The 27359-nt window shown below is 41.3% G+C and overlaps 1 protein-coding gene across 1 annotated transcript; it reads right to left on the bottom strand.

The window, feature by feature from the left end:
- drd4a (dopamine receptor D4a) lies at window positions 1-26992 on the bottom strand. The gene is made up of 4 exons (XM_020491945.2): window positions 26047-26992; window positions 22602-22714; window positions 21264-21943; window positions 1-711 (listed from the first exon to the last, which is right to left on the bottom strand). Exons 1-4 carry the CDS (start codon window positions 26317-26319, stop codon window positions 500-502), a joined length of 1278 nt encoding a protein of 425 aa, XP_020347534.1. The 5' UTR covers window positions 26320-26992; the 3' UTR covers window positions 1-499.
- Window positions 26993-27359: the final 367 nt, after the last annotated feature.

The raw sequence follows: 27359 nt of genomic DNA on the forward strand, positions 1-27359 counted from the left end.
TTTTAAGTGAAAAAACATTTAATCTTAAAGATTCATTTTGTACACATTCAGTTACCTCTAATAACCTCAGAAATGGCTTCTATTTCTGAATATCTTTTTTAGTTGAAGGGATTCAATGCTATTCCTCACCACAAAGATTTCCACAATAAACATTGAATCGGCATATGGCCAGCTGACAAACAAACATTTCTGTCACAGTAAGATAAATCACAAGCTTAAATCAACAGAAGACAACATTATGTACAAAAATAAAATCCCAATTGGGAGAAAAATATGTAATGGCAAGATATACTGTACAACAAAGCTCAGATTTGATATTGTCACATCTATACAATGGTATCGTTTGTGCTTTCTTGTCCATTTATTGGCGGTGGTGGCTTACCCTGGCCTCAGATATGTTTGTGCTGTGCTGCCAACTCACATTGCCATAGGAGTTGACCATAAGAGTTTGCGAGACGGCACAAACAGATCTGGAACCAGGCTAGCTGTGCCGTCTTGTCTACCGGTATGTACAGCAGCTGTGGATGAATTTCTTGAAGTAGTTCCTGAACTCTGTGTTGAAGACCGTGTAGATGATGGGGTTGACGGCGCTGTTGACGTAGCCTAGCCAGGTGACAATACTCATCAGGGCGGGGGGGATGAAGCAGGTGGCACACAGGGCCCGCATGGTGTGGACAACGAAGAACGGGGTCCAGCAGAACAGGAAGACACCTGGGATGGAATAGACACACACATACACAGAGGTAGTCAGGCACATACACACGTGCACAAACGCATGAAGGTACATGGGAACAAGCATAGGAAAACATGCACACAGGTACACACAGGCAGAACGGCACGAATGGGCACAGACACACACACAAAGAGGGAGGTTTAGATTTCGTAGACCACAGGGATTCCAGTAAAATTACACCTCTAAGACTTCTCATTTATGAAAGGATTGTATGTCAGGCTAACACAGGCTTGAAACCTTATTTACTATGCTTGAGTTCCCAATGGCACCCTTTCCCCTTTTATAGTGCTTTACTTTTTGATCAGGGCCCAAAGAGCTTTGGTCAAAAGTAGTGCACTTTATAGGGAACAGGGTGCCATTTGGAACGCATCCCACATTTAATAAAACTGGAATTGCTCAATATATGATGAGTCTTACTTTGAGGACATGAATGAGCGGCCAATGGGAAAAGATATAGCTAGCAATAATGATCAAGTCAAACACAATCAAAATCAAAGACTGAGCCCAGAACTACTGTAAGCCGCCCCCCTCTTAAAGCCCCATCCAGATGAATGTATTTCAGATTGAAGTAGCCTGAAGAGTCACTGCTGAATAGATTCTACACATCACTGAGAGCTCAATTACATATACATCATGAAGTGTGATCATATCCCCATGGTGTGATATAGATGTAATTTTTTTTTAAGTGCAAAAAAAATGTTAGTGTCATTTACTATCAGCGTGACGTGACTATGGTAATAAAACGGAACCGATCTGTATTGTAAGTAGGAAAATTACATTTTAAATCAAACACTGGCCCATACATAAACCAATTGCTCATACAGGAGCAAAGTATATTGGGTGAATACTTCAGATATAAGCAGAACCTTGCCAGATCAAATGATGTTTGTACGTAAAGAAGTATGCCTGCAGAAAAATTAGAAGGGTGTATACAGGTGTAGGGTGTATATATAAGATAAACTGTGCTACAAATGCTCCTCCACCACCGTTCGAACTACACCAGTCAGCCAGCTTCCCTGCCTAGCCCCCGCTCGGCTGAATAATTCAGAAATGCTGATGAGATTTCTATTAATAATCTAGAATGGGGGTTAGGATGAGTGATGGATCAGAAACAAACTGTTCCATCCTGCATGGGGAGGTCTGGGTTCCGTCCCAAATGGCACCCTATTCCCTATATAGTGCACTACTGATCATAGCCATATGGGCCCTGTTTAAATGTAGTGCACTTTATAGGGAATAGGGTGTCATTTGGGACATATCCCTGCTCTGAGCACCAACTCTCTCTGGAAGCTGGGCTTTCCTTTCTCCGACTCATTCACTTACTGTGGAGGGAGGGCTTTGGTTGAACAACTGAATGTGAGGCAGAAATAGCATTTTATTTTTTTCCATCAGTTCAGCATTCCTCAGAGAAGCTCAAGCTGTGAATAAAGTATCCTAGTCATCTAATGTAGGTCCCTCAGGAGCACGAATAAGAGTCTTATCCAATGTAATGTAGAGTTCCTTCCCACCAGAAATCTACCTTGGTTTGTGTTTGAACCATTGAATTATATTAGAGATATCCATCACTCCTGCCCTTCCCCTCTGGCTGGGCCAAGGAGAGACCCTTGTTTTTTTTTCACACACAATACCCCATAATGACAAAGTGAAAACATGTTTTTAGACATTTTTGAACATGTAATGAACATGCAAAAGTTTACATACACTTAGGTTGGAGTCATTAAAACTAATTTTTCAACTTCTCCACAAATTTCTTGTTAACAAACTATAGTTTTGGCAAATTGGTGAGGACATCTACTTCGTGCATGACACAAGTAATTTTTCCAACAATTGTTTAGAGACAGATTATTTCACTGTATCACAATTCCAGTGGGTCAGAAGTTTACATACAGTAAGTTGACTGTGACTTTAAACAGCTTGGAAAATTCCAGAAAATGATGTCATGGCTTTAGAAGCTTCTGATAGGCTAATTGACATAATTTGAGTCAATTGGAGGCATAACTGTGGATGTATTTCAAGGCCTACCTTCAAACTCAGCGCCTCTTTGCTTGACATAATGGGAAATCTAAAGAAATCAAGACTTCAGAAAAAAATTGTAGACCTCCACAAATCTGGTTCATCCTTGGGAGCAATTTCCAAACGCCTGAAGGTACCACGTTCATCTGTACAAACAATAGTACGCAAGTATAAACACCATGGGACCACGCAGCCGTCATACCGCTCAGGAAGGAGACGCGTTCTGTCTCCTAGAGATTAATGTACTTTGGTGCGAAAAGTGAAAATCAATCCCAGAACAACAACAAAGGACCGTGTGAAGATGCTGGAGGAAACAGGTACAAAAGTATCTATATCAACAGTAAAACGAGTCCTATATCGACATAAGCTGAAAGGCTGCTCAGCAAGGAAAAAGCCACTGCTCCAAAACTGCCATTAAAAAAAAGCTACAGTTTGCAACTGCACATGGGGACAAAGATCATACTTTTTGGAGAAATGTCCTCTGGTCTGATGAAACAAAAACAGAACTGTTTGGCCATAATGACCATCGTTATGTTTGGAGGAAAAATGGGGAGGCTTGCAAGCCGAAGAACACCATCCCAACTGTGAAGCACGGGAGTGGTACCATCATCTTGTAGGGGTGCTTTGCTGCAGGAGGGACTGGTGTGCTTCACAAAACAGATGGCAACATCTCAAGACATCAGTCAGGAAGTTAAAGCTTGGTCGCAAATGTGTCTTCCAAATGGACAATAACCCCAAGCATACTTCCAAAGTTGTGGCAAAATGGCTTAAGTACAACAAAGTCAAGGTATTGGAGTGGCCATAACAAAGCCCTGACCTCAATCCTATAGAAAATGTGTGGGCAGAACTGAAAAAGCATGTGCGAGCAAGGAGGCCTACAAACCTGACTCAGTTACACCAGCTCTGTCAGGAGGAATGGGTCAAAATTGGTCCAACTTATTGTGGGAAGCTTGTGGAAGGCTACCTGAAATGTTCTACCGAAGTTAAACATTCTAAAGGCAATGCAACTAAATACTAATTGATTGTATGTAAACTTCTGACCCACTTGGAACGCGATGAAAGAAATAAAAGCTAAATAAATAATTCTCTCAACTATTATTCTGACGTTTCACATTCTTAAAATAAAGTGGTGATCCACTTTTTTACGAAGATTAAATGTCAGGAATTGTGAAAAACTCAATTTAAATGTATTTGGCTAAGGTGTATGTATACTTCCGACTTCAACTGTAAATACAGTACCAGTTAAAAGTTTGGACACCTACTCATTCAAGGATTTTTCTTTATTTTTTACTAGGTAAAGCTGTTTGAGAGAATGCCAAGAATGTGCAAAGCTGTCATCTCGGCAAAGGGTGACTACTTTGAAGAATCTCAAATATAAAATATTTTTTTATTTGTTTAACACTTTTTGGGTTACTACATAACTCCATATGTGTTATGTTGATGTCTTCACTATTATTCTACAATGTAGAAAATAGTCAAAATCAAGAGTAACCTTTTGAATGAGTAGGTGTATCCAAACTTTTGACTGGTACTGTGTGTGTGTGTGTGTGTGTGTGTGTGTATATATTGTAATTCATTATTTTTTTTGCTCAGATAACTTGCGGGACCAAATAAAACCACATGTGAAATCCGTCCCGTGGGCTACCAGTTGGGAAACCTGTCATAGGGCGTCTTATTATAAACCCCTAGGGCCAGGATTAGGAAAGCGTTATCTAATGGAATAATGTGTTTCTGGGTTTCTGAGTCCGTTCTGACCAGACAGCTCCAACACTCCTGCTATTTGGAGTTGTTGTAGATCCATTCTCACCTCCTACTATTAAATAAAGAAAAGGATGGAAGGCTTGAGTGAGGCTGGTTGGAATGGTGTCTTCTCTCCAAGAGTCCCCTATTTTCAGACACCACCTGACTTTGAGGCATCTATTAGTCTTTTCCCCACATAACTATTTATTTACAATGTAGGTTACTACTGCAGTGTAAGTTACTATTTCTGTTAGTATCCCGATTCAGATAAGATCAACCGTTATTTCAAATCTATTTCATTGACTTTAAATCAAATTTTATTAGTCACATGTGCTGAATACAACAGGTACCTTACAGTGAAATGCTTACTTACAAGCCCCTAACCAACAATGCAGTAAAAAAAAAAAAGAAGAATAAGAGATAAAAGTAACAAGTCATTAAAGAGCAGCAGTAAAAATACAATAGCAAGACTATATACAGGGGGTACCGATACAGAGTCAATGTGTGGGGGCACCGGTTAGTCGAGGTAGTATGTACATGTAGGTAGAGTTATTAAAGTGACTATGCATAGATAACAACAGAGAATAGCAGCGGTGTAAAATAGGGGGGTGGGGGGGGCACTGCAAATAGTCTGGGTAGCCATTTGACTAGATGTTCAGGAGTCTTATGTCTTGGGGGTAGAAGCTGTTTAGAAGCCTCTTGGACCTAGACTTGGCGCTCCGGTACCGCTTGCCGTGTGGTAGCAGAGAGAACAGTCTATGACTAGGGTGGCTGGAGTCTTTGACAATTTTTAAGGCCTTCCTCTGACACCGCCAGGTATAGAGGTCTTGGATGGCAGGAAGCTTGTCCCCAGTGATCTACTAGGCCGTTCCCACTACCATCTATAGTGCCTTGCGGTCGGAGACCGAGCAGTTGCCATACCAGGCAGTGATGCGACCAGCTGTAAAACCTTTTGAGGATCTGAGGACCCATGCCAAATATTTTCAGTATCCTGAGGGGGAATAGGTTTTGTTGTTCCCTCTTCACATTGATTCTTGATCACAGGGTTTTAAATACTCCCTGATAGCTCCCTAAAATTCCATACTATAGGCCACGCTTCAGTTCTGACATGCCTTTTCAATGAATTCACCAACTCAATTAATCTACATCATCCCTGGATAGATAGACTCACAGATAGCACAAGGACACAAGGCTAATTGACGGTGACAGAGTTTCTCTCTTTCTCCCCACTCCTTCCCCTCTCCCCTGATCTTTCTCCCCCTTTTTATCTCTCTGTCCTAGTAGACTCATTTAGCTCTGTGTGTGTGTGTGTGTGTGTGTGTGTGTGTGTGTGTGTGTGTGTGTGTGCGTGTGCTGCTCCTTTAGTGTGTGACTTTCCAGTGTGGATGATTGTGGCCTGGGTATTGAAAGGATCATCCAGAACAATTTCCTGCCATGCCCTCTGCCCGTACCCTCCAATAGGTAGGCAACCAGAATATGTGTGTGTGCATCTACTGTGAAAGACTACAGGATTGTCTCTCTGGCTTAAAGCAGGCACAAAACTTCTCAAGGGGGAAAACTGCATTAAAGAATGTGTGCAATGCTAGAAGTGCCCTTGCTCCGGATAATTGTCATTTACATTTGGTAATACATTACTCTGTCTTTTTGTAGCGTAGAATCTTATTTGTTTTCTGAGCTTTAGCATTAAATGTTGACACATCCATTTAACTGGAATTTATTGAAAAGGAAATACAGAAATATCATAAATATTCACACCCCTGAGTAAATACTTTGTAGAAGCACCTACGGCAGTGATTACATCTAACTCTTTCTGAGTCAGTCTCTAAGAACTTTCCTCATCTGGATGGTGCAACATTTGCCCATTTATTGTTTTCTAAATTCTTCAAGAACTGTGAAATTGGTTGTTGTCCATTGCTAGACAACCATTTTCAGGTCGTGCCATAGATTTTCAAGTAGATTTAAGTCAAAACGGTAACTCGGCCACTCAGGAACATTCACTGTCTTCTTGGTCAGCAACTCCAGTGTAGATTTGGCCTTGTGTTTTAGGTTATTGTCCTGCTGAAAGGTGAATTAATCTCCGTCTGGTGGAAAACATATTGAACCAGGTTTTCCAATAGGATTTTGCCTGTGCTTAACTCCATTCTGTTTATTTTTTATCCTGAAAAACTCCCCAGTCCTTAACGATTACAAGCATACCTATAACATGATGCAGCCACCACTATGGGTGTGAATACTTTCTGAAGGCACTGTGTATTTTAGTGAGCATATTTAGCAGTTTTAACCCCTACAGCGTGAATGATTGTTCTAGGTCTCACAGGAGGTTGGTGGCATCTTAATTGGGGGGGACTGGCTCGTGGTAATGGCTAGAGAGGAATAAGTGGATAAGTATCAAACACATGGTTTCTATATGTTTGATGCAATTCCACAGCATAGCCTTCACTCCAGATCAAAACTCCTGGAACTGAGACAGACCAGTCAGACCAGATACAACTTCAATTAGTACTGAAGTGAGAGGTGTCAAAGCCTTGGTAGGCTACACCACCCAAATCCAGAGGCCTTGAAGACCCAACCCGCTGTTCACAGACCATCCACTGACATTTTCTACAAGAAATCTGCCTCCAGAAATAAAAGCTTCTCCCAAGTGGGTGTGGCACCTACTCCCGTTGTCTGCTGCACTGCTGCTTGGATTCCACCTGGCGATCTGTTCACCGTCTGCTGTGGCCTGTCTCCCCCTGTCTGGTATAGGTACCTCCACCACACTCCCACCTCTCTCCCGAGCTTTCGCTCTCCTTCAGCACACAGACACTGTTGGGGCGAGTGACTCTGAACTTACAAATGGCTAGTTATATATTTTTTCTTGTGCATTTTGCTATGTGCCTCATGACTCCTGCATGCTTTGTTGACTATGAACCTTCTTGTTTACCCAACCGTGGGACAGACCATGTTTGTTCCCACACTCGGGACTCTGACTCTATTGGGTACACAGACTTTTCTAACCACCTCTTGCCGGCTTTGTATTCATGTTAACTGATGAAATTGCTGTATAATATGATCCTGTTGCCATTTAATGCACATTCAAATCAAAGCTCCCTGTCCTCTGCCGTGTCTTGATTGTATTACTGTTGATGATATCTAGAAATGTGCATGTACACACTGGCCCATCTACTGTTGCTATCCCCAATTCTGACGGCTCTGATATCTGTTTTCACTGATTTCTGCTCTCGTAAAAGCCTGAGTTTTCTCCACGTTAACACTAGAAGCTTATTACCTAAAATGGATCAATTGAAAGTGTGGGTTCACAGCTCCAATCCAGATGTGTTGGTCAATACTGAGATGTGGTTATGGAAGAGTGTTTTGAACACTGCTGTTAACCTTTCTGGTTCTAACCTTTTTTGGCAAGACCGATCTTCTAAAGGTGGGGGAGTGACAATCTTTACCAAGGATCACCTTCAGAGCGCGGTTGTCTCCACCAAGTCTGTCCCCAAACAATTTGATTTGCTGATTTTAAGCATTAAACTCCCTCTTTTTACCCTGCCCTGCTACAAAGTTTCTCCCTGCTGGCGGTCACTGAGTCCGAAAGGAGGACCTTAAAGGAGCACCTTAAACAGATGGTTTAGATCCTTTCGTCTTTAAGGTTGTGGCCCCTATAATCGGCAAGCCTATCTGTGATCTTTTGAACCTGTCTCTCCTCTCTGGGGAGGTTCCCATTGCTTTGAAGGCAGCCACGTTTAATCCTTTGATCTCCCCGTTTAAATAATCTGATCCTAACTGTTAATAGGCCTATTTCTATTTTGCCCTATTTATCAAAAGTGCTGGAAAAACATTCTTGATGTATATAGTATTCTTTGGTAAGTAATCTGGGTTCCTCTCAAGGGAAATGTCACCATTGCCCTTGATTCTAAGCAATCTTGCACTGCTATTTTAAAGTTTTGATACGGTAGACCATTTCATTCTTGTAGGCCCCTCCCCGGATTTTGTGTTAAACGCTCTACAACAAAGCGTTCTTAGCGTCCAACAAGCTTTCTCTGCCCTTAACTGACTTGCCTAGTTAAGTAAAGGTTACACACATATACACACACCACACTGACCAAAAAGTCATTTTGTTGCCATTTACGTATGTCCCCATTATCAGTAAAACATAATCAAAACCTATTTCTTTCACTTACTTGCTGTGCTGTTTTGTTGTTCATTTGTTCAGTAGTTTCCTTCTCAACCAGGATTTCATCATACATGTCAAGCAGTGAAGTTTCAGCTTTGCACATCGGCGTTATCTTCACCGATAGATTGTGCATCCCTAATTACTACCGCTGAGGGTTTAGCGCTTGAGGTAGTCACCTCATACAAGTACTTGGGAGTATGGGTAGATGGTACACTGTCCTTCTCTCAGAAGATATCAAAACTGCAGGCTAAAGTTAAATCTAGACTTTGTATCCTCTATCGTAATCGCTCCTCTTTCACCTCAGCTGCCAAACTAACCCTGATCCAGATGACCATCCTACCCATGCTAGATTAAGGAGACATAATTTATAGATCGGCAGGTATGGGTTCTCGAGCAGCTAGATGTTCTTTACCATTCAGCCATCAGATTTGCCACCAATGCTCCTTATAGGACACATTACGGCACTCTATACTCTTCTGTAAACGGGTAAACTCTGTATACCTGTCGCAAGACCCACTGGTTGATGCTTATTTATAAAAACCCTCTTAGGCCTCACTCCCCCTATCTGAGATACAGTGGGGCAAAAAAGTATTTAGTCAGCCACCAATTGTGCAAGTTCTCCCACTTAAAAAGATGAGAGGCCTGTAATTTTCATCATAGGTACACTTCAACTATGACAGACATGAGGGAAAAAAATCCTGAAAATCACATTGTAGGATTTTTTATGAATTTATTTGCAAATTATGGTGGAAAATAAGTATTTGGTCAATAACAAAAGTTTATCTCAATACTTTGTTATATACCCTTTGTTGGCAATGACAGAGGTCAAATGTTTTCTGTAAGTCTTCACAAGGTTTTCACACACTGTTGCTGGTATTTTGGCCCATTCCTCCATGCAGATCTTCTCTAGAGCAGTGATGTTTTGGGGCTGTTGCTGGGCAACACGGACTTTCAACTCCCTCCAAAGATTTTCTATGGGGTTGAGATCTGGAGACTGGCTAGGCCACTCCAGGACCTTGAAATGCTTCTTACGAAGCCACTCCTTCGTTGCCTGGGCGGTGTGTTTGGGATCATTGTCATGCTGAAAGACCCAGCCACGTTTCATCTTCAATGCCCTTGCTGATGGAAGGAGGTTTTCACTCAAAATCTCATGATACATGGACCCATTCATTCTTTTCTTTACACGGATCAGTCGTCCTGGTCCCTTTGCAGAAAAGCAGCCCCAAAGCATGATGTTTCCACCGCCATGCTTCACAGTAGGTATGGTGTTCTTTGGATGCAACTCAGCATTCTTTGTCCTCCATACACGACGAGTTGAGTTTTTACCAAAAAGTTATATTTTGGTTTCATCTGACCATATGACATTCTCCCAATCTTCTTCTGGGTCATCCAAATGCTCTCTAGCAAACTTCAGACGGGCCTGGACATGTACTGGCTTTAGCAGGGGGACACGTCTGGCACTGCAGGATTTGAGTCCCTGGCGGCGTAGTGTGTTACTGATGGTAGGCTTTGTTACTTTGGTCCCAGCTCTCTGCAGGTCATTCACTAGGTCCCCCCGTGTGGTTCTGGGATTTTTGCTCAACGTTATTGTGATCATTTTGACCCCACGGGGTGAGATCTTGCGTGGAGCCCCAGATCGAGGGAGATTATTAGTGATCTTGTATGTCTTCCATTTCCTAATAATTGCTCCCACAGTTGATTTCTTCAAACCAAGCTGCTTACCTATTGCAGATTCAGTCTTCCCAGCCTGGTGCAGGTCTACCATTTTGTTTCTGGTGTCCTTTGACAGCTCTTTGGTCTTGGCCATAGTGGAGTTTGGAGTGTGACTGTTTGAGGTTGTGGACAGGTGTCTTTTATACAGATAACAAGTTCAAACAGGTGCCATTAATACAGGTAACGAGTGGAGGACCGAGGAGCCTCTTAAAGAAGAAGTTACAGGTCTGTGAGAGCCAGAAATCTTGCTTGTTTGTAGATTACCAAATACTTGTTTTCCACCATAATTTGCAAATAAATTCATAAAAAAATCTACAATGTGATTTTCTGGATTTTTTTTTCTCATTTTGTCTGTCATAGTTGAAGTGTATCTATGATGACAATTACAGGCCTCTCTCATCTTTTTTAAGTGGGAGAACTTGCACAATTGGTGGCTGACTAAATACTTTTTTGCCCCACTGTATATACTGCAGCCCTCATCCTCCACATACAACACCTGTTCTGCCAGTCACATTCTGTTAAAGGTCCCAAAAGCACACACATCCCTTGGTCGCTCGTCTTTTCAGTTAAACTGGACAGTTTTATCTCAATCTCTTCATTCAAAGCCTCAATCATGGACACTCTTACTGACAGTTGTGGCTGCTTTGCGTGATGTTTTGTATTGCCCTTTGTGCTGTTGTCTGTGTCTAATAATGTTTGTACCCTGTTTTGTGCTGCTACCATGTTGTGTTGCTACAACGTTGTTGTCATGTTGTTGCTACCATGCTGTGTTGTCATGTGTTACTGCCATGCAATGTTGTTTAGTTTTAGTTTATTATTTTTTATTTTTTTACAGGGACAGTGCACATTAATCAACGTTTCAGTAAAAGTGCCGGTTTTAGCCAGCCGGCTAATTTTCAACCGCAGTCCCTGGGCAGGTTATTAAAAACAGGTCTTAGGTTTCTTATGTAGTGTTTTCTCTCTTGTCGTGATGTGTGTGTTGTCCTATATTTTTATTTAATACATTTTTTATTTTTAATCCCCATCCCCATCCCCGCAGGAGGCCTTTTGCCTTTTGGTAAAATAACTCACTTGCCTAGTTAAATAAAGGTTTTTAAAAAATCCATTCGCTCTGTTTCAGGCATTATTATGAGCCATCCTCCCCTCAGCAGCATCCATTGATAGTTGTAGAATACATGAACATTCCAACACATGGCCTACAGTTAGCTTGGATTCTCGTTGACAGCTTTTACACAGGAAGCCCAATTCTGATATTTTTTCACCACTAATTGGTATTTTGACCAATTAGATCAGCTCTAAAAAAGATCTGATGTGAAAAGATCTGAGGTGATTGGGACAAAAGACCAATTAGTGGGAAAAAAATCAGAGTTGTCCACAGTAGTCCACAATGGGGCAAATCTTCCAAGACTCCATACTCCATGATCACTGTCGATGATCATTCATCTGTGTTTACTCAGCTGTGTTTCCAGGTCCATGCAGCCAGTCAGAAGGCTGAGCCCTCTACACAACAATATGCTGATACTGTAGGGATAACTCCCTCTCTAGGTCTTAAGGCCTCAGGCAAACCTTACATAATGATTGGATTGAGGGTGAAGGTAATTCGCCAATGTTGGCTAGGGTATCATAATGACTCATTAGGCCCAATAATGACCCTGTTTATCCTTTTTCCTTAACAAGGTCTTTACACGTAAGAAAGACGTAACTGTTTAGAGAGTAAAAACATTGAAAGGACCACACAAGACTTTAGGCCAGAGGTGAGGTTTTAGAAAGCTTTGTATAGCTAGAGTGGTATGTTAGTTCTCGTGTTGATGACTCAGACCACTCAGTGCACAGAAGATGGACCCTCAAAAATATTTACGACGAATCTCTTGCGGTTGTTGTGTGGCTGGGTTGTTGAGAGAAATACCATGTGGAACTCCAGTTCAATGCTGTAAGACCTGTCACTATGTTGTTGATGAAACCTGTTTTGCTATTTCATGCTTGAAGCCAGCGTTCAACTTGTGCTTGTATTCTTTGTATGACACATCGTTTCCTATACGAAAATAATTACATTTAAAATATATATTTTAGGATGAATGTGAAATATTTAAAATTGGCAAAATAATGTATTTTTTTAAACTATTTTTTACATTCAAACATATTACGGAATGTACTTTAAATGTATATGCATTGAGTTTACCAAACATTAGGAACACCTTCCTAATATTGAGCCTCAATTCATCAGGGCATGGATTCTACACGTGTCGGAAGCGTTCCCCAGAGATGCTGGCCCATGTTGACTTCAATGCTTCCAATAGTTTTACAAGTTGGCTGGATGACCTTTTGGTGGTGGACCATTGTCGATACACTGTTGAGCATGAAAACCCCAGCAGTGCTACAGTTCTTGAAACAAACCTGGCACGTACTACCAATACCCTGTTCAATGGCACTTAAATACTTTTCCTTGCCTATTCACCCTCTGATTGGCACACATACACACAGTCCTTGTCTCAAGGTTTAAAAACCATTCTTTACACATGAAATGAATAATGGATCAGAAAAGAAAGGGCATATGAGCTTAATGTGTTGTAGACTCAATGTATGTTTAATGCATCGGAAATGTATTTTAAAATAGATTTTCACATGTAGAAGCTTAACCTTGACAATGGCATGACAATCCGGTTCATGGGAGGCCAAAAAGCTCTACAAGAAAGCCACACCCCTAACAAGCAACGCCTCCAAGTCTTCTTAATAGGCTGCCAGCGCTACAATATATTTTGTCTTGATGCATTTTTATTGTACTTGACACATACCAGAGGAGACCAAAAACACTAACATGCATTTAAATGGATCTAAATTACTAAAACAATTGTAGTGACCACATTGAGAATTCAATAAATATGAATTTAATATATGAATAAAGACTTGCTAAAGTGCCTAAATTCTGCATTTTGACATGTCCCTCCGTGCAGTCTGTGACTTCTTGGAAGGTTTTAACCCACTAACCCCCAAAATAATCAGTCATTCAGTACATTTACATGCACACTAATAATTCGATATTAAACGGATTATGGCAGTGGGCAGATTATGCAAAAGTCATGTTAACACCTTACTCTGGTCAAAATCGAAGTAAGCATACACCGATTAAAACACTTGATTTTTCTGAGCAATCTTTCAAATTATTACGATATGTAAACACCTTAATCGGCGTTCCAGCGGTGTATTTGATCTGCATTTGCTAGCACCAGCCGAGCGAGCCTCCTGCTTTAGCGCGAGTAAAGTGAGTCCGGAACAACAATGTCTGCATCGTAAAAGTAGTTTTCACATAAAACTTTATATGTCCAAACTCAGAATCAAATATGCTTTCCAAAAATAACATGTTCACTGTGGTAGAACGTTTATTTTCATTGGCGATTTTTTTGAAATTTATCAGAGTGCCATCGGGCAGCCTGATTTCAGATGTGTCCATGTAAACAGGATTATTATGGGATTCGTTCTTATTGCAAAGCATGTAAACGTTTTAATAAAATTATTATATTAATCAAACTATCCAATCTGACTGTGCAGAACCATACTCATTGTAAAGCCCTAGTTATTAAAGTCAACTGTTACGTGAACTGAACTCTCGTTTTAATATGGTGAATACTAGGCGAAAAGGGTCAATATCAAGGGATATCTTTATCTACTGTATATATTTCCGGATATCTGACATTTGATTAGATATAAGTAGTAGACATGTTCCAGAAACGCATGTCATGAATTTCATATACGGAACTAGGATATTCTCCATAAATGGACAGTTTCTACATGCATCCAATCCGGACCTCAGAACTCTCCCTGCTATAGTATGAGTCCAGGGAGATATCTGGGGTGTGAGCGTGCCCCCGTTTACATATTTGTAGAACAGTGGCCACAAACCTTTTCTGAGTCAAGATCAGTAGCGGTGCGTGGGTAAAATCACCGGGGAAGCCAATACAGGAAACAAAAAGCCATATTACAACCTATGTGTTGTGATAATTCCGTTTGCTCTATAATTAGTTCATATTCCTTGACACGTGATGTATAGTGAACTAACCTTCCACGGTGTTGCATTATTTTCCAGAGAACGCATAGAGCCACAAGTTGATTATCTCTTTTATACCATGGCTATGATTTAACACATTTGCCGCTAGAAATGTGTTCAACATCCACTGAAGCTGCTAGCAAGTTTACTAGATTGCGACAGAAGTTGCCTTGGTAACCATACAAACTGATTTGCTAGTTTAGCAACCAAACCTAGCTTGCTATTATGAATATCGAATTCAACCATGCCAATAATGTTTTCAATTTGACTTTTACTTTCAAAAGCAGCTCAAACATAAAACATGTAATAATTCAACATTGAATTATACTGTGAAAATATACCATGCATTAAATTGAAATAATGCACACTCTAGAATGCTGTTCAAGCCAATCAGAAAATAGTATTCAACAATGCCATGTTATTACCATGCATATTGGCTATGCTTGAATTGCTCTGCCAATGTTGTTCTTCTGAAATCATTTTGAAATGATATTTAAAGAATGTGGGTATATTATCACACTGGTAATATATAATTTGTTATTACTTGTGAGGGACAGCTAAGTGAGCATAATGTTTTTTTTATTGGACTTGATGGCCTGCATCAATCTGAGGGGAGGCAGCAGCTGTGAGGCTGCCTCTCACCTGACTCACCATCCCTCCGCTCTACCTCCACTGAGAAAAGGGGCCAGAAACTCAAGACGCACTGCATTATGTATGCCTCAAGCACCAATTCATGTTGTTACTCCTATGACCAAAGAAAGTGAAATATTCAATAACGCAGGCTTGTCGGACAACTTTGCTATACTCATTCATTACAGCTGCAGTGCTAGTTGTAGTGTGAGTGTTGAACAAAGTGTTGACAGTGCTGAATAACAACTTAAACATGAACTTACTCATAAAAACAGTCTCTAGTCATGGTTTTAAATGTTTTTAAATCTCACAGTATCAACTTTACTGTGTATTCAAGGTATCTTTTTAGAGTCAATGGCTCGAGGAAACTGTGCAGACACAGTGATCTGAGCTATCTGATTGGCCAGCGGTAGGCCTATAGGTACACTTGATTTGCACTTTGGGCCTGCCGAGTAGGCGGAGTTCTACCTTCAGACACATGAAAGGGTTAAAAATGGGAACACTTTGCCTTCAACAACAACAAAAAAGGACCGCAAGGCTTTATCGTTGTTTTTTTACAGAAATGTTTGGTGATTGACTAGGAATGCCTTGAAGATCGGCCAGTCGATCAGGATCAACTGGTTGGTAACCACTGTTGTAGAATATTCTAACTCCTCTTTGTTATGTTACAGCCTTATTCTAAAATGGATTAAATAAAAATGATTCCTCATACATTTTTCACATAATGACAATTCGAAAATAGTGATTTAGACATTTTTGGAAATGTATAACATTTTAAAATTAGACATACCTTATTTACATAAGTATTCAGACCCGTTGCTATGAGACTCGAACTTGAGCTCAGGTGCATCCTGTTTCCATTGACCTTCCTTGAGATGTTTCTACAACTTGATTTCGACTCCACCTGTGGTAAATTCAATTGATTGGACATGATTTGGAAAGGCACACACCTGTCTATATAAGTTCCCACCGTTAACAATGCATGTCAGAGCAAAAACCAAAGCATGAGGTCGAAGTAATTGTCTTTAGAGCTCTGAGACGGGATTGTGTCGAGGCACAGATCTGGGGAAGGGTACCAAAGAAATTTTGCAACATTGAAGGTCCCCAAGAAAACAGTGGTCTCCATCATTCTTAAATGGAAGAAGTTTGGAACCCCCAACTCTCTTCCTAGAGCTGGCTGCCCGGCCAAACTGAGCAATTGGGGTAGAAGGTGACTAAGAACCCGATGGTTACTCTGACAGAGCTCCAGAGTTCCTCTGTGGAGATGGGAGAACCTTCCTGAACGACCATCTCTGCAGCACTCCACCAATCAGGATTTTATAGTAAAGTTGCCAGATGGAAGCCACTCGTCAGTAAAAGGCTCAAGACCGCCCACTTGAAGTTTGCCAAAAGGCACCTTATGGACTTTCAGACCATTAGAAACAAGATTCTCTAGTCTGATGAAAACAAGATTGAACTCTTTGGCCTGAATGCCAAGTGTCACATCTGGAAGAAACCTGAGGCCATCCCTGCGGTGAAGCATGGTGGTGGCAGCATCATGCTGTGGGGAGGTTTTTCAGCGGCATGGTCTGGGAAACTAGTCAGGATCGAGGGAATGATGAACGGAGCAAAGTACAGTGAGATCCTTGACAAAAAACCTGCTCCAGACACGACAACAACACTAAGCACACAGCCAAGACAATGCAGGAGTGGCTTCGAGACAAGTCTCTGAATGTCCTTGAGTGACCCGGACTTGAACCCGATCGAACATCACTGGAGAGACCTGAAAACCTGACAGAGAAGGATCTTCAGAGAAGAATGGGAGAAACTCCCCAAATACAGGTGTGCCAAGCTTGTAGCATCATACCCAAGAAGACTCGAGGCTGTAATCGCTGACAAAGTTGCTTCAACTAAGTACTGAGTAAAGGGTCTGAATACTTATGTAAATGTGATATTTCAGTTTTTTTTTAAATATACATTTGGAAAAAATTATAAAAAACAGTTTTTGCTTTGTTATAATGGGGTCATGTGTTTAGATTGATGAGGATTTTTTTTTTTTAATAAGGCTGTAACGTAACAATGTGGAAAAAGTCAAGGAGTCTGAATAGTTTCCGAATGCACAGTATCGAATGCACTGCACTGTATCTAAGCCTTTATAGTTAGGCATGAATGAATCCACATATTATAATTTTTTTATCATATCCGTTGTCATTACCTGATAATTAATGTATCTGTATTTAAAAAAAACAAAAAACATTTCAGTAGATATCGTTACATGATATGTAATATTCATCCTCTTATGACTGATCGAAAATGGGCTAAATCCGACTCATGAAAGGTCCAGTGGCCAAATTATTTTACCTGTTCAGGCACTGAAAATCATCATGCTGCTTCACTTGAAGGTGACATATCTGAGCATACATTTGCACCATATTCAGTAGTAAGCTATACAAGGCACGGAAAGGAAACATTATCATATTTAAGTTGCTATTTCCAAAGAATATCTCTACTATTTCAGTTTTTTTTTTAATGCAGCATAGCTAGAGCTCTAATCACAACAGCAATCACAACAGGCTTTCTGTGAAAATGCAAACGTAAGCCAATCTTTGCTAAACATTTATTTTATTTAATAGAAAATAAAAGGTGCACACCCTCAATACTCCTGCTTGCCCTGTTTCTTATGGACGATGGATGTGATGGGTGCAAATTGGGTCATCAGTGGCAGTCCCTTGCAGTCCAGACCCAACATGGTGGTAGTGCTGGTCTATGATCCACTCCAAACTGTAAATGCATAAATCATGAATCAAAATTGAGTCAATATTGCAAAAAAAAATTTTTTTCACATAACCATACCACAAGGTAGGTACTCTACCTCCTTCATTCATGATGACAAAACTAACTGGAACAAGCTAGCTATCTTATATTAATCGGTAATGCAAAATATGCCTAAATGTTTTAAAACATTAGCTATCACCTTGAGGCTTGATAGGGGGTGAAAAGGTTTTCGTTATTTGTTAGCTAACTAGTCTACCAGGTAGCTTGTACCCCCACATCAAGCCTCAAGCTATTTTATTAGAATTCTAATTAGCTGTTGCAAAAGCAGCAACTACTCTTTCTGGGGTCCACACAAAACATGAAACATGACATAATACAGAACATTAATAGACAAGAACAGCTCAAGGACAGAACTACAGTTGCTAAGATAAATAAAACATCTCAAATTAGATACTCACTTTAGCGTTAACTTCTTGGAGGTATTTTCTGAACAACTTCTCACTTCTTTGTTTCTCCAGTTGTCAGTTCGACCACACACCATTGACACACTCATTTGTGCCGCCCAAATAAAAAAAAATATACTTGGAACTGCACAGCAGAAAATACATGATTCTTGTTGCTAGGCTACCAGTTACAGTGCTTTAGCTTGCGGTTTGCTTGTGCCTTTATCTAGAGGGAATAGAAAAAGTATAGTGTCTGAAAGAATGATATGGATTTAATATTTGTCAAATTATTGAGCATGTCCTCAACTCAAATAAGCATCAGAAATGGTCCTTATTTAGCATATCAAGATCCTGATATGGACCTCAGTCAAGAACATGTGGCTTGTACCGTATGTGCTGAGAACATATACTATGTAGGCCTACTGTCAGTATTTGTCATCAGGACTATATGGACATTTTATTTTCTATCTCAGGATATCTAATGACTCAATATCCAGAGGAAATCCAAAATTCAGAAATGCATCAAATCGTCTTTATTTTCAGCATATCAAGATCCGGATATGGACCTCAGCCAAGAGGAGCATATCTGGAAACAATATAGCTTAATATCTTGAATGTGCTGAGAAAACACAGATATGCGATGTGTACAGTCAGTATTTGTCAACATGAAGAGAGAAAATAGGATGTCTCATATCTCAGGATATAGTCCATATCTGGCCATAGAAATTGTCCATGTGGGATATTCAGGGTAATATACCCTTTTCTTTCAAAAGAAACATTGGACATATAATAGTCAAATCATAATGTAAAAGCTGGTGAGCTGGTTCTACTCTTTTTGGGCAGTTTCTGGTGTTTTGTGGTGAAAAAACAGAGTGGGTCGAGCATAACATGTCAACCCTGTTACCCATAGATAGACACGCTACAAATGTTTTAACAGTAAACCATTTTTGTGAAACTTGCATTAAATTGGCCCTCCCTGTTGCACACAACAAGCTTCCATTCCCTCTGTCATGGCTGATTTAACTATACTGAGCAAAAATGTAAACGCAACATGCAACAATTTCAACGCTTTTAACTGAGTTACAGTTCATATAAGGAAATTAAGTCAATTGAAATAAATAAATGAAGCCCTAATCTATGGATTTCCCATGACTGGCAAGGAGTGCAGCCATGGGTGCACCCACTGGGGGTCCAAGCCCAGCCAATCAGAATGAGTTTTCCTCACAAAAGGGCTTTATTACAGACAGAAATCTTCCTCAGTTTCATCAGCTGTCCAGGTGGCTGGTCTCAGAAGATCTCGCAGGTGAAGAACCCGGATGTGTAGGTCCTGGGCTGGCATGGTAACACGTGGTTGTAAGGCTGGTTGGACATACTACCAAATTCTCTAAAACAACGTTGGAGGCGGCTTATGGTAGAGAAATGAACATTCAATTCTCTGCAAACAGCTCTGGTGGACATTCCTGCAGTCAGCTTGCCAATTGCACACTCCCTCAAAACTGTGTCCAGGCACTCTGCATCTCGGACCACCCAGTTTATAATTATATAACTGCCAATGTTTTGGCTTGGTGGCCCTAAAAATATCTCCATTGATCACTACATAAAGAGTAAATTAATAAGCCGAATTTGGAACCAATTTGTCTACCCTGTAGACTAGATGTCATAGCCATGCATTTCTCGAATATTGTCAGGCTTTACCTGCATTTGAGCAACGCAGTTGATGATGGCATGGATTTTGAGAGTGAAAGCGCAGCCTATCCATCCATGATGCACAGTGCTCATGGAAGGAGAGATGTGCCTTTTGCTCCGGTGAATCCCGTAAAACAGTGATTTGTTTTTCATTTAAGTTGATTAACAGCCGAAATTATTATGTAGAAAGATTCCCCGGCTATGGGTTTATGGTGAGAACATACTTTTCTCAAATGCAATGGAATTCCGTCCGCTATTTCTGGAGAAGTGCATATTTGATTTGTAAGATGGTACCATGATGTTTATAAAACATTACATTTGCGAGTATAATGGTGAGTGGAAATTCTCCTTTTCTCTTTATATTGGATCTTTATCCAGCTCCTATGAAAAATGTGTACAGTATATGTGTGGAAAACTCTCCATAGTCTTAAATTGCCTTGTCTGTATTATACGCCCATGGTGAGCAATTATTGTGGCTGGAACTGTATTTAGACATAGACTATTTAAAACAAGTTGTTTTTTCATTTTTAGTAGAATTTGATTATAATTATACACTGTTTTTTGAAGGCCTTATCAATAGCCTAGTGAGTTGAATCTTCCTTATTGACTATGTTTGGCATTTTCATGTCCAGACTGCTATAGCCTATGTTTAACAATGTAGTTCCATATTGAAGCAATGCAATTTGAACAATGTGGACTGAAAACATGTTCAACATATTTAGCAAATATGGGACAGGGTATTTAACGAATTGGGCTATAATGGACTAACATTAAAATTGGAGTTGATGACAATGCAATTCATAAAAGACCTCAAATACACAACTTGAAGCAACCACATCTAGCCATGGAGTATGTTCTGATTGGCCAGTGAGGGGCCAAGTCACGACACATCCACTTGTTTATTCATCAAAACCCAGCCCTTTCACACCACCACCAGCTACTGCGACAATAATTACAGTTGTGAAAATAGCAAAAAATATTTCTAACACACGCCCGAACCTATAACGCTACCGTCAGTGCCAAGATTTTACATTGCATTAGGTTTATTAAAATAGAGCCCTATATTTTGCATTTAAATCAGAAATGTCTATTTAGCTTTTTTACTACGCAGCGTTAATGGAAATTCAAGAGAACTGCCTGACTCTGAACTTGGGTTTGGGTCGAGGGAGTGTTTTCTGTGAGTGCTGTTTTTTAACAAAGACAGGCACCTTCTTTCTGTAGCATTGACACTGCAACAGTTACACAGTTACATGAACAGTTGCATCAGTGCCCTGGCCAATACTGTTACCACAATAGAGGCTCCGCAAAGTGCAACCAAACAGATAAGAGAACAAAAAGAATTCCACTCACCCACAACGACAGGAAGCACTTTCATGGCCTTCCTCTCTCGGCAATTAATCTTGGCCCTCTTCTTCTTGTGAGAGTCGGGTGTGGGGTGGAGGTTATGCTTAATGTTACAGTAGGCCACCACAGTGGGCACAGGACCGTCCTTGTATTCTGGAGTGGTTGAGGAGTTATAGGGGAAGTCTGGAGTGTCTGGTGAAGAGTTGTTATAGGGGCCGTCTGGAGACTCTAGGGGGTAAGGGTCCAGCTCCTCCAGGTTAATATCCTTTAGTTCCCGCTTCATGTCTGTCAGCTCATCCCGCTTGATAACGGGGGGTGGAGGAGGCAGGGAGGCCAGCGGGGGCAAGGAGGCAGCGGCCTCCTGGAACTTCCTACAGGCCTGGATGCTGTTCCTCAGCTTGGCCTTGCGCGCCTCCTCCCACCTCCTCAAGCCCCGGAACATCCCGCAGTAGAGGAGGAGCATGATGGGGCAAGGGATGAAGAAGGAGCAGACAGAGGAATACACTACGTAGTTGTCATCTTCTAGCTTACACTCTGTTGGGTCCCGCTGGGGGACGTTTTGGATGCCGAACATGACGGGCGAGGCCACCGCCAAGGCCAGGATCCACGTGGCGGAGAGCAGGAAGATCTGTCTCTGGTCCACGTGCTTACGGTTGTAGTTAAGCGGGATGGAGACAGCGATGAACCTGAATGAATCACATCAACCAGAGAAGAGATTGAGAGGAGTTGTATCTATACTCTGTGTAGAAGAGAAATATTTACGAATGAAGTAAATTTATGATTTAGATCTGTCATTCTAGTACGTCATTCTAGTACATCACATTTGACAGAAATGCAGGAAATGTATGTTGGTGTACGTGTTGGATTCTCATTTATTTCAGATTTCCATTTGTTGGAAAGCTAAAAATGTTTGCTTGGCTATAGGCAACATGGAGGCAACAAATACTTCAACAGGCCCTGTACATCTTCATTTCAGTGAGAGACTTTGCAACAGTGAGCAAAGATAAGGATAATCATATCAGGTCAACTAGCTAATGATTCCATGCCAATTCTGGCAGTTGATCAACGTGGATACATATTTTATCCTGAGGTTTCTGTTTTTTGTTCTTTTTTTTCTGTCTGTCTAATTTGTGCTTTCTGTTAAGAGTGAGTGCTTTTAGGGAGAAGGGGGACAAGAGATGACAGGTCATTGCTGGAGGCATGGTCATTTTTCCTAATAAGATGAATTGACTCATGCTTGTAATGCAATGCTGTTTCTGTCATAAAGTGATACTTGACCTCAGAGCTTCGACCACCACCTGAGAAATCGGACAGAATGTTAACAGAGAGTTAAAGGCTGATCACCTGTCGATGCTGATGGCACAGAGGTTGAATATGGAGGCTGTACACAACATCACGTCCATGGTCATCAGGCCATCGCAGATGTGCATGTTCAGTGACCATAGACCATCCTGGAACTGAAACAGATCAGAGCAACAAAACTCACATGGTCAGAGAGCAGCATCAAAGACATCAGTCTCTTTCTCCATTCATCTTTCCCTGATTCCCCACATCCTCTGTCCTTGCCTCCTTCTCAAAACGCATTGAGAAGGTCAGAGGGGAGGCACCTTGTACCGTCTCCTTCAATACAGCTGATAATTAAATTAATTTAGAGACAACTCCTTGCCCCTCCCTGGCCTCTAATCACTTCCACAAGGTATTCCACCAGGCTAGTGTTCTGCACCCACCAGATTGGCTGTGTGAGAAATCTTAATTTCCTCATTAGTATTGCTGCAGCTCTGTCATACAGCTGAGCAGAGTAAAACACACCACTCTCCAGCCCGGCCCCTCTGGCTGATTGGGAAATGCAGGTGTGGTGCACAGTGCCAGGTTATTGCACGTTTTGTTCTCATCAAAATTGAAAGGATTTTAATGGCCTTGTATCACCTGAGGAATAAATGGACAAACCTTTTAATTGTCTTTTTCTTAATGTCTTCTCTCTCTCTGATCAAAATGACCCATATATGGCTGCCAGGTTGGCGGCATGTGTTCACTGCCAGTCTGCCATTTGATGTGATACATGAGCCTCGGTTTCAACACTATAGGCTAAACACTTTCCTAATTCCTTCCTTCTCCTCAGCCTTGAAGTAGCCTAATCACTGTTCCAACTTGGCTGGATTCCACCACTTCCACTGAGTCATGTCAGATCAGCGATCACCCCAAGGACGGGAGGGAGATGGGCTGCTAAATAATTTCATCAGACTGGCCAGTCGGATGCTATTTCAAGCTGTCTTGTCCCCTCTGAAGGCGCCATAACGGTGTCCAGTGTGGCGCTTGGGACAGTGGCCCTGGGAATGGAATGTTCTGTCAGTGACAAACCATTGTTCCTCTGCTGGGTCTCTGGGCTACTAGTGGCTGTCTGGCTTAGGGGAGGAGGAGAGGGGCATAGGGGAGGTGCTAGTCAGCTTCAGTTTCCCGGCCCAGTGATGACTGCCGCTGGGAAAATGTGTGTGTAATGCTGCGGGTGAGGCATGTGCTGTGGCAAAAGGAATGGGGATGCATCTGTGCAGTGACTCGTTTCAGGGGGTTCTGGTACTATTAGTGGCGAGGCAACCCAAGCGTCTGCCCGAGGGGTCAAATAGAGTTTATGCCTACAGCGTAGCTATATCTACATGGTTGAAGTTAGATTCCAATCCTCATACAGTGTATGATTTTTTTTAGAGACAGTGGATGTCAGTGTTATCTGATTATTTCTGAAATACTTACACCGAACAAAAATATAGACGTAACAGTTGCAGTTTATATAAGGAAATCAGTCAATTGAAATAAATTCATTAGGCCCTAATCTATGGATTTCACATGACTGGGAATACAGATGTGCATCGGTTGGTCACAGATATATATATTTTTAAGTAGGGGCATGGATCAGAAAACCAGTCACTATCTGGTGTGACAACCATTTGTCTCATGCAGCGCGACACATCTCCTTCGCATAGAGTTGATCAGGCTGTTAATTGTGGTCTGTGGAATGTTGTCCCACTCCTCTTCAATGGCTGTGCGAAGTTGCAGGATATTGGCGGGAACTGGTACACGCTGTCGTGCACGTTGATTCAGAGTATCCCAAAAATGCTCAATAGGTGACATGTCTGGTGAGTATGCATGCCAGGAATTGTGTACAGATCCTTGCGACATGGGGCTGTGCATTATCATGCTGAAACATGAGATGATGGTAGCAGATGAATGGCAAGACAATGGGCCTCAGGACCTCGTCACGGTATCTCTGTGCATTCAAATTGCCATTGATAAAATGCAAGTGTGTTCGTTGTCCGTAGACCCTACCACCAACATGGGGCACACTGTTTACGACGTTGACATCAGCAAACTGCTCGCCCACACAAAGCCATATACGTTATGCTGTTTGCCATCTGCCCGGTACAGTTGAAACAGGGATTCATCTGTGAAGAGCACACTTCTCCAGCGTGCCAGTGGCCATCGAAGGTGAGCATTTGCCCACTGAAGTTGGTAACGACGCCAAACTGCAGTCAGGTCAAGACCCTGGTGAGGACGACGAGCACACAGATGAACTTCCCTGAGATGGTTTCTGACAGTTTGTCCAGAAATTCTTTGGTTGTGCAAACCCACTTTTTCAGCAGCTGTCCGGGTGGCTGGTCTCAGGCGATCCCGCAGGTGAAGAAGCCAGATGTGGAGGTCCTGGGCTGGCGTGGTTCCACGTAGTCTGCGGTTGTGAGGCCGGTTGAAGTAGAGGCAGCTTATGGTAGAGAAATGATCATTCAATTCTCTGGCAAAAGCTCTGGTGGACATTCCTGTTGCACACTCAAAACATGAGACATCTGTGGCATTGTGTTGTTTTGACCAAACTTCACATTTTAGTGGCCTTTTATTGTCCCCAACACAAAGTGCACCTGTGTAATGATCATGCTGTTTAATCAACTTCTTGCTATGCCACGCCTGTCATTTGGATGAATTATCTTGGCAAATGAGAAATGCTCACTAACAGTGATGTAAAAAAAAAATGTGTGACAACATTTCAGAGAAATAAACTATGTGTGCATTCGGAACATTTCTGGTATATTTCACATATTTCAGTTCATGAAAATGGAACCAACACTTTACATGTTGCGTTTATATATTTTTTCAGTGTAGTTACAGTATTCTTTCATCATTATTGGTCAAGTTGAACATTCAGTATTAAAAACCATGCAGCAGGAATAGATCTTGTGAAGCCATGATAATTTAGCTGGCTCAAATACTTAATGTAGTCGACGAACCATATAGAGAAGGTTGGACAACAGCAATCTAGGTTCACATGCCTTTGCAAACCATTGTATTAATGAGTTAACTGTGTTAATACAGTATGCATGTCATCTATTCTGTGCAGTGTGCATCCTTGCATCAGCTACAACACGTGTAATAAACCTTTCCCCTCAAGACAATAGGTTGTTAGACAATAATCAATTGTGTAAATATTTCATACTATTAACTATGCATAATATCAATTTGAAATGACCATTTATATTATTGATTAAACATGTGGTCTGTTCTGTCATAGTCTATGGTTTGGAGTGACAAATGGCATATTACAATATTACAATGTTACATTATGTGCTCTTATTTGAAATGGCTTCTAAGCATAATTAATTGACCCTTATGAATATCATATTTAGATTTTTTTTTAATCATATTATCATGTGTAATTATTGTAATGATTAATACTATCACTATTAATAATAATCATCATCATCAAGGTATCATAAAGATAGTCAAATATAGTTAAATATATTTTACTCACCTCCACATATATAAACAGTGGCAAAACCAAAACTGCCAACATCAAATCAGCCACAGCCAGACTGACTATGAAGTAGTTGGTTGTAGTTTTCAAAGCTTTTTCCCTGTACACGCTAAGGCATACAAGCAAATTTCCACAAATGATGACCACAATTAGCAATATACCGAGTATCAGAGCAGGGAAGTTATAGTCAGTGTCCCGGGTTTGTGCGGTGTTAATCTCAGCACCCAGAACTAGCACGGTGTTGTTTGAGACAGTGAGGTTGCCTGGCATTTCTGCGGACAGCCGCTCTCGCACGGAAAAGGATCCTCTCTCCCTCTCTTCCAATAGAAAAAGAAGAAGAAGCCGCTCTGTGACGGCCGGTCCGAGCGAAAGCGGCAGTCGTGAAAGGGATTTTCATGTAGGCATCGTTTCAAACAGGTATGCAGGATGGGTTTATTTTGCCATGTTGAAGTTTTCATTCCCGAAAACTGTTGAGACGCCTTGATGTCCTGAATCATGCGCGTCTGTCTTTTCAGTCCTGTGCGCGCTGGACAGAACCACAGAGCGGCATTAGCCTATGCTTTCCAACAAGAAGCTTTCGCGCGCTCTCTTTATGCGGGGTTCCAGTTGATAATAACAGGTAGATATCACCGAAATGAATCAAACTGCTAGTCCACCCAGAAGCGTTAGATTTAATCCCGTTGTGTATTATTTAAAATCGAGTCACTTTGACACCGCACCATCGAAAGGCTATGCACTCTGCTGTGTCTCTCCGCAGCCTAGTTATTTTCAGTTAAACTGATGAGGCTTATCAAGTCCGTCATTCCAAATCCAGGTGCTTAAAGCCGCTTATACCTGTTCTGGCTGTTTTCATGCTCTGTCCTTGAACCCAAGTCCAATACACAATTTAAGAGCTATGTGCATGCATTTGTTAGACTACTTGTCAGTCGCAATGAGTGTTTTTTTGCAGAGGCATCATGCTCATCTGAACATCTACGTTTGGGCCACATGGGGTTGTGGTACCTTAATTGGTAATGGCTGGAGCAGAATAAATGGAATGGTATCAAATCCATTCCATTCGCTCCATTCCAGCCATTACTAGCTCAATGTATGGTAGTTGCAGTATGGTAGCTCAATGTATGGCAGTTGCAGCTACCCCTTCTCTATATGTGGTCATGATGAGTTTACTTTGAATTAAAACACATTCACTTCGGCAGTCACTTTTTTAAAGAAAAAAAGGGCAATTTAAGTCATACAATCAAAATGTTGACACACAGGTCCATACAACTATGAGTCCATGAAACTATGATTGCGTTTGGAAAAGGTCAGAA

This window comes from Oncorhynchus kisutch, linkage group LG10, assembly GCF_002021735.2.
Source record: "Oncorhynchus kisutch isolate 150728-3 linkage group LG10, Okis_V2, whole genome shotgun sequence".
NCBI lineage: Eukaryota > Metazoa > Chordata > Actinopteri > Salmoniformes > Salmonidae > Oncorhynchus > Oncorhynchus kisutch.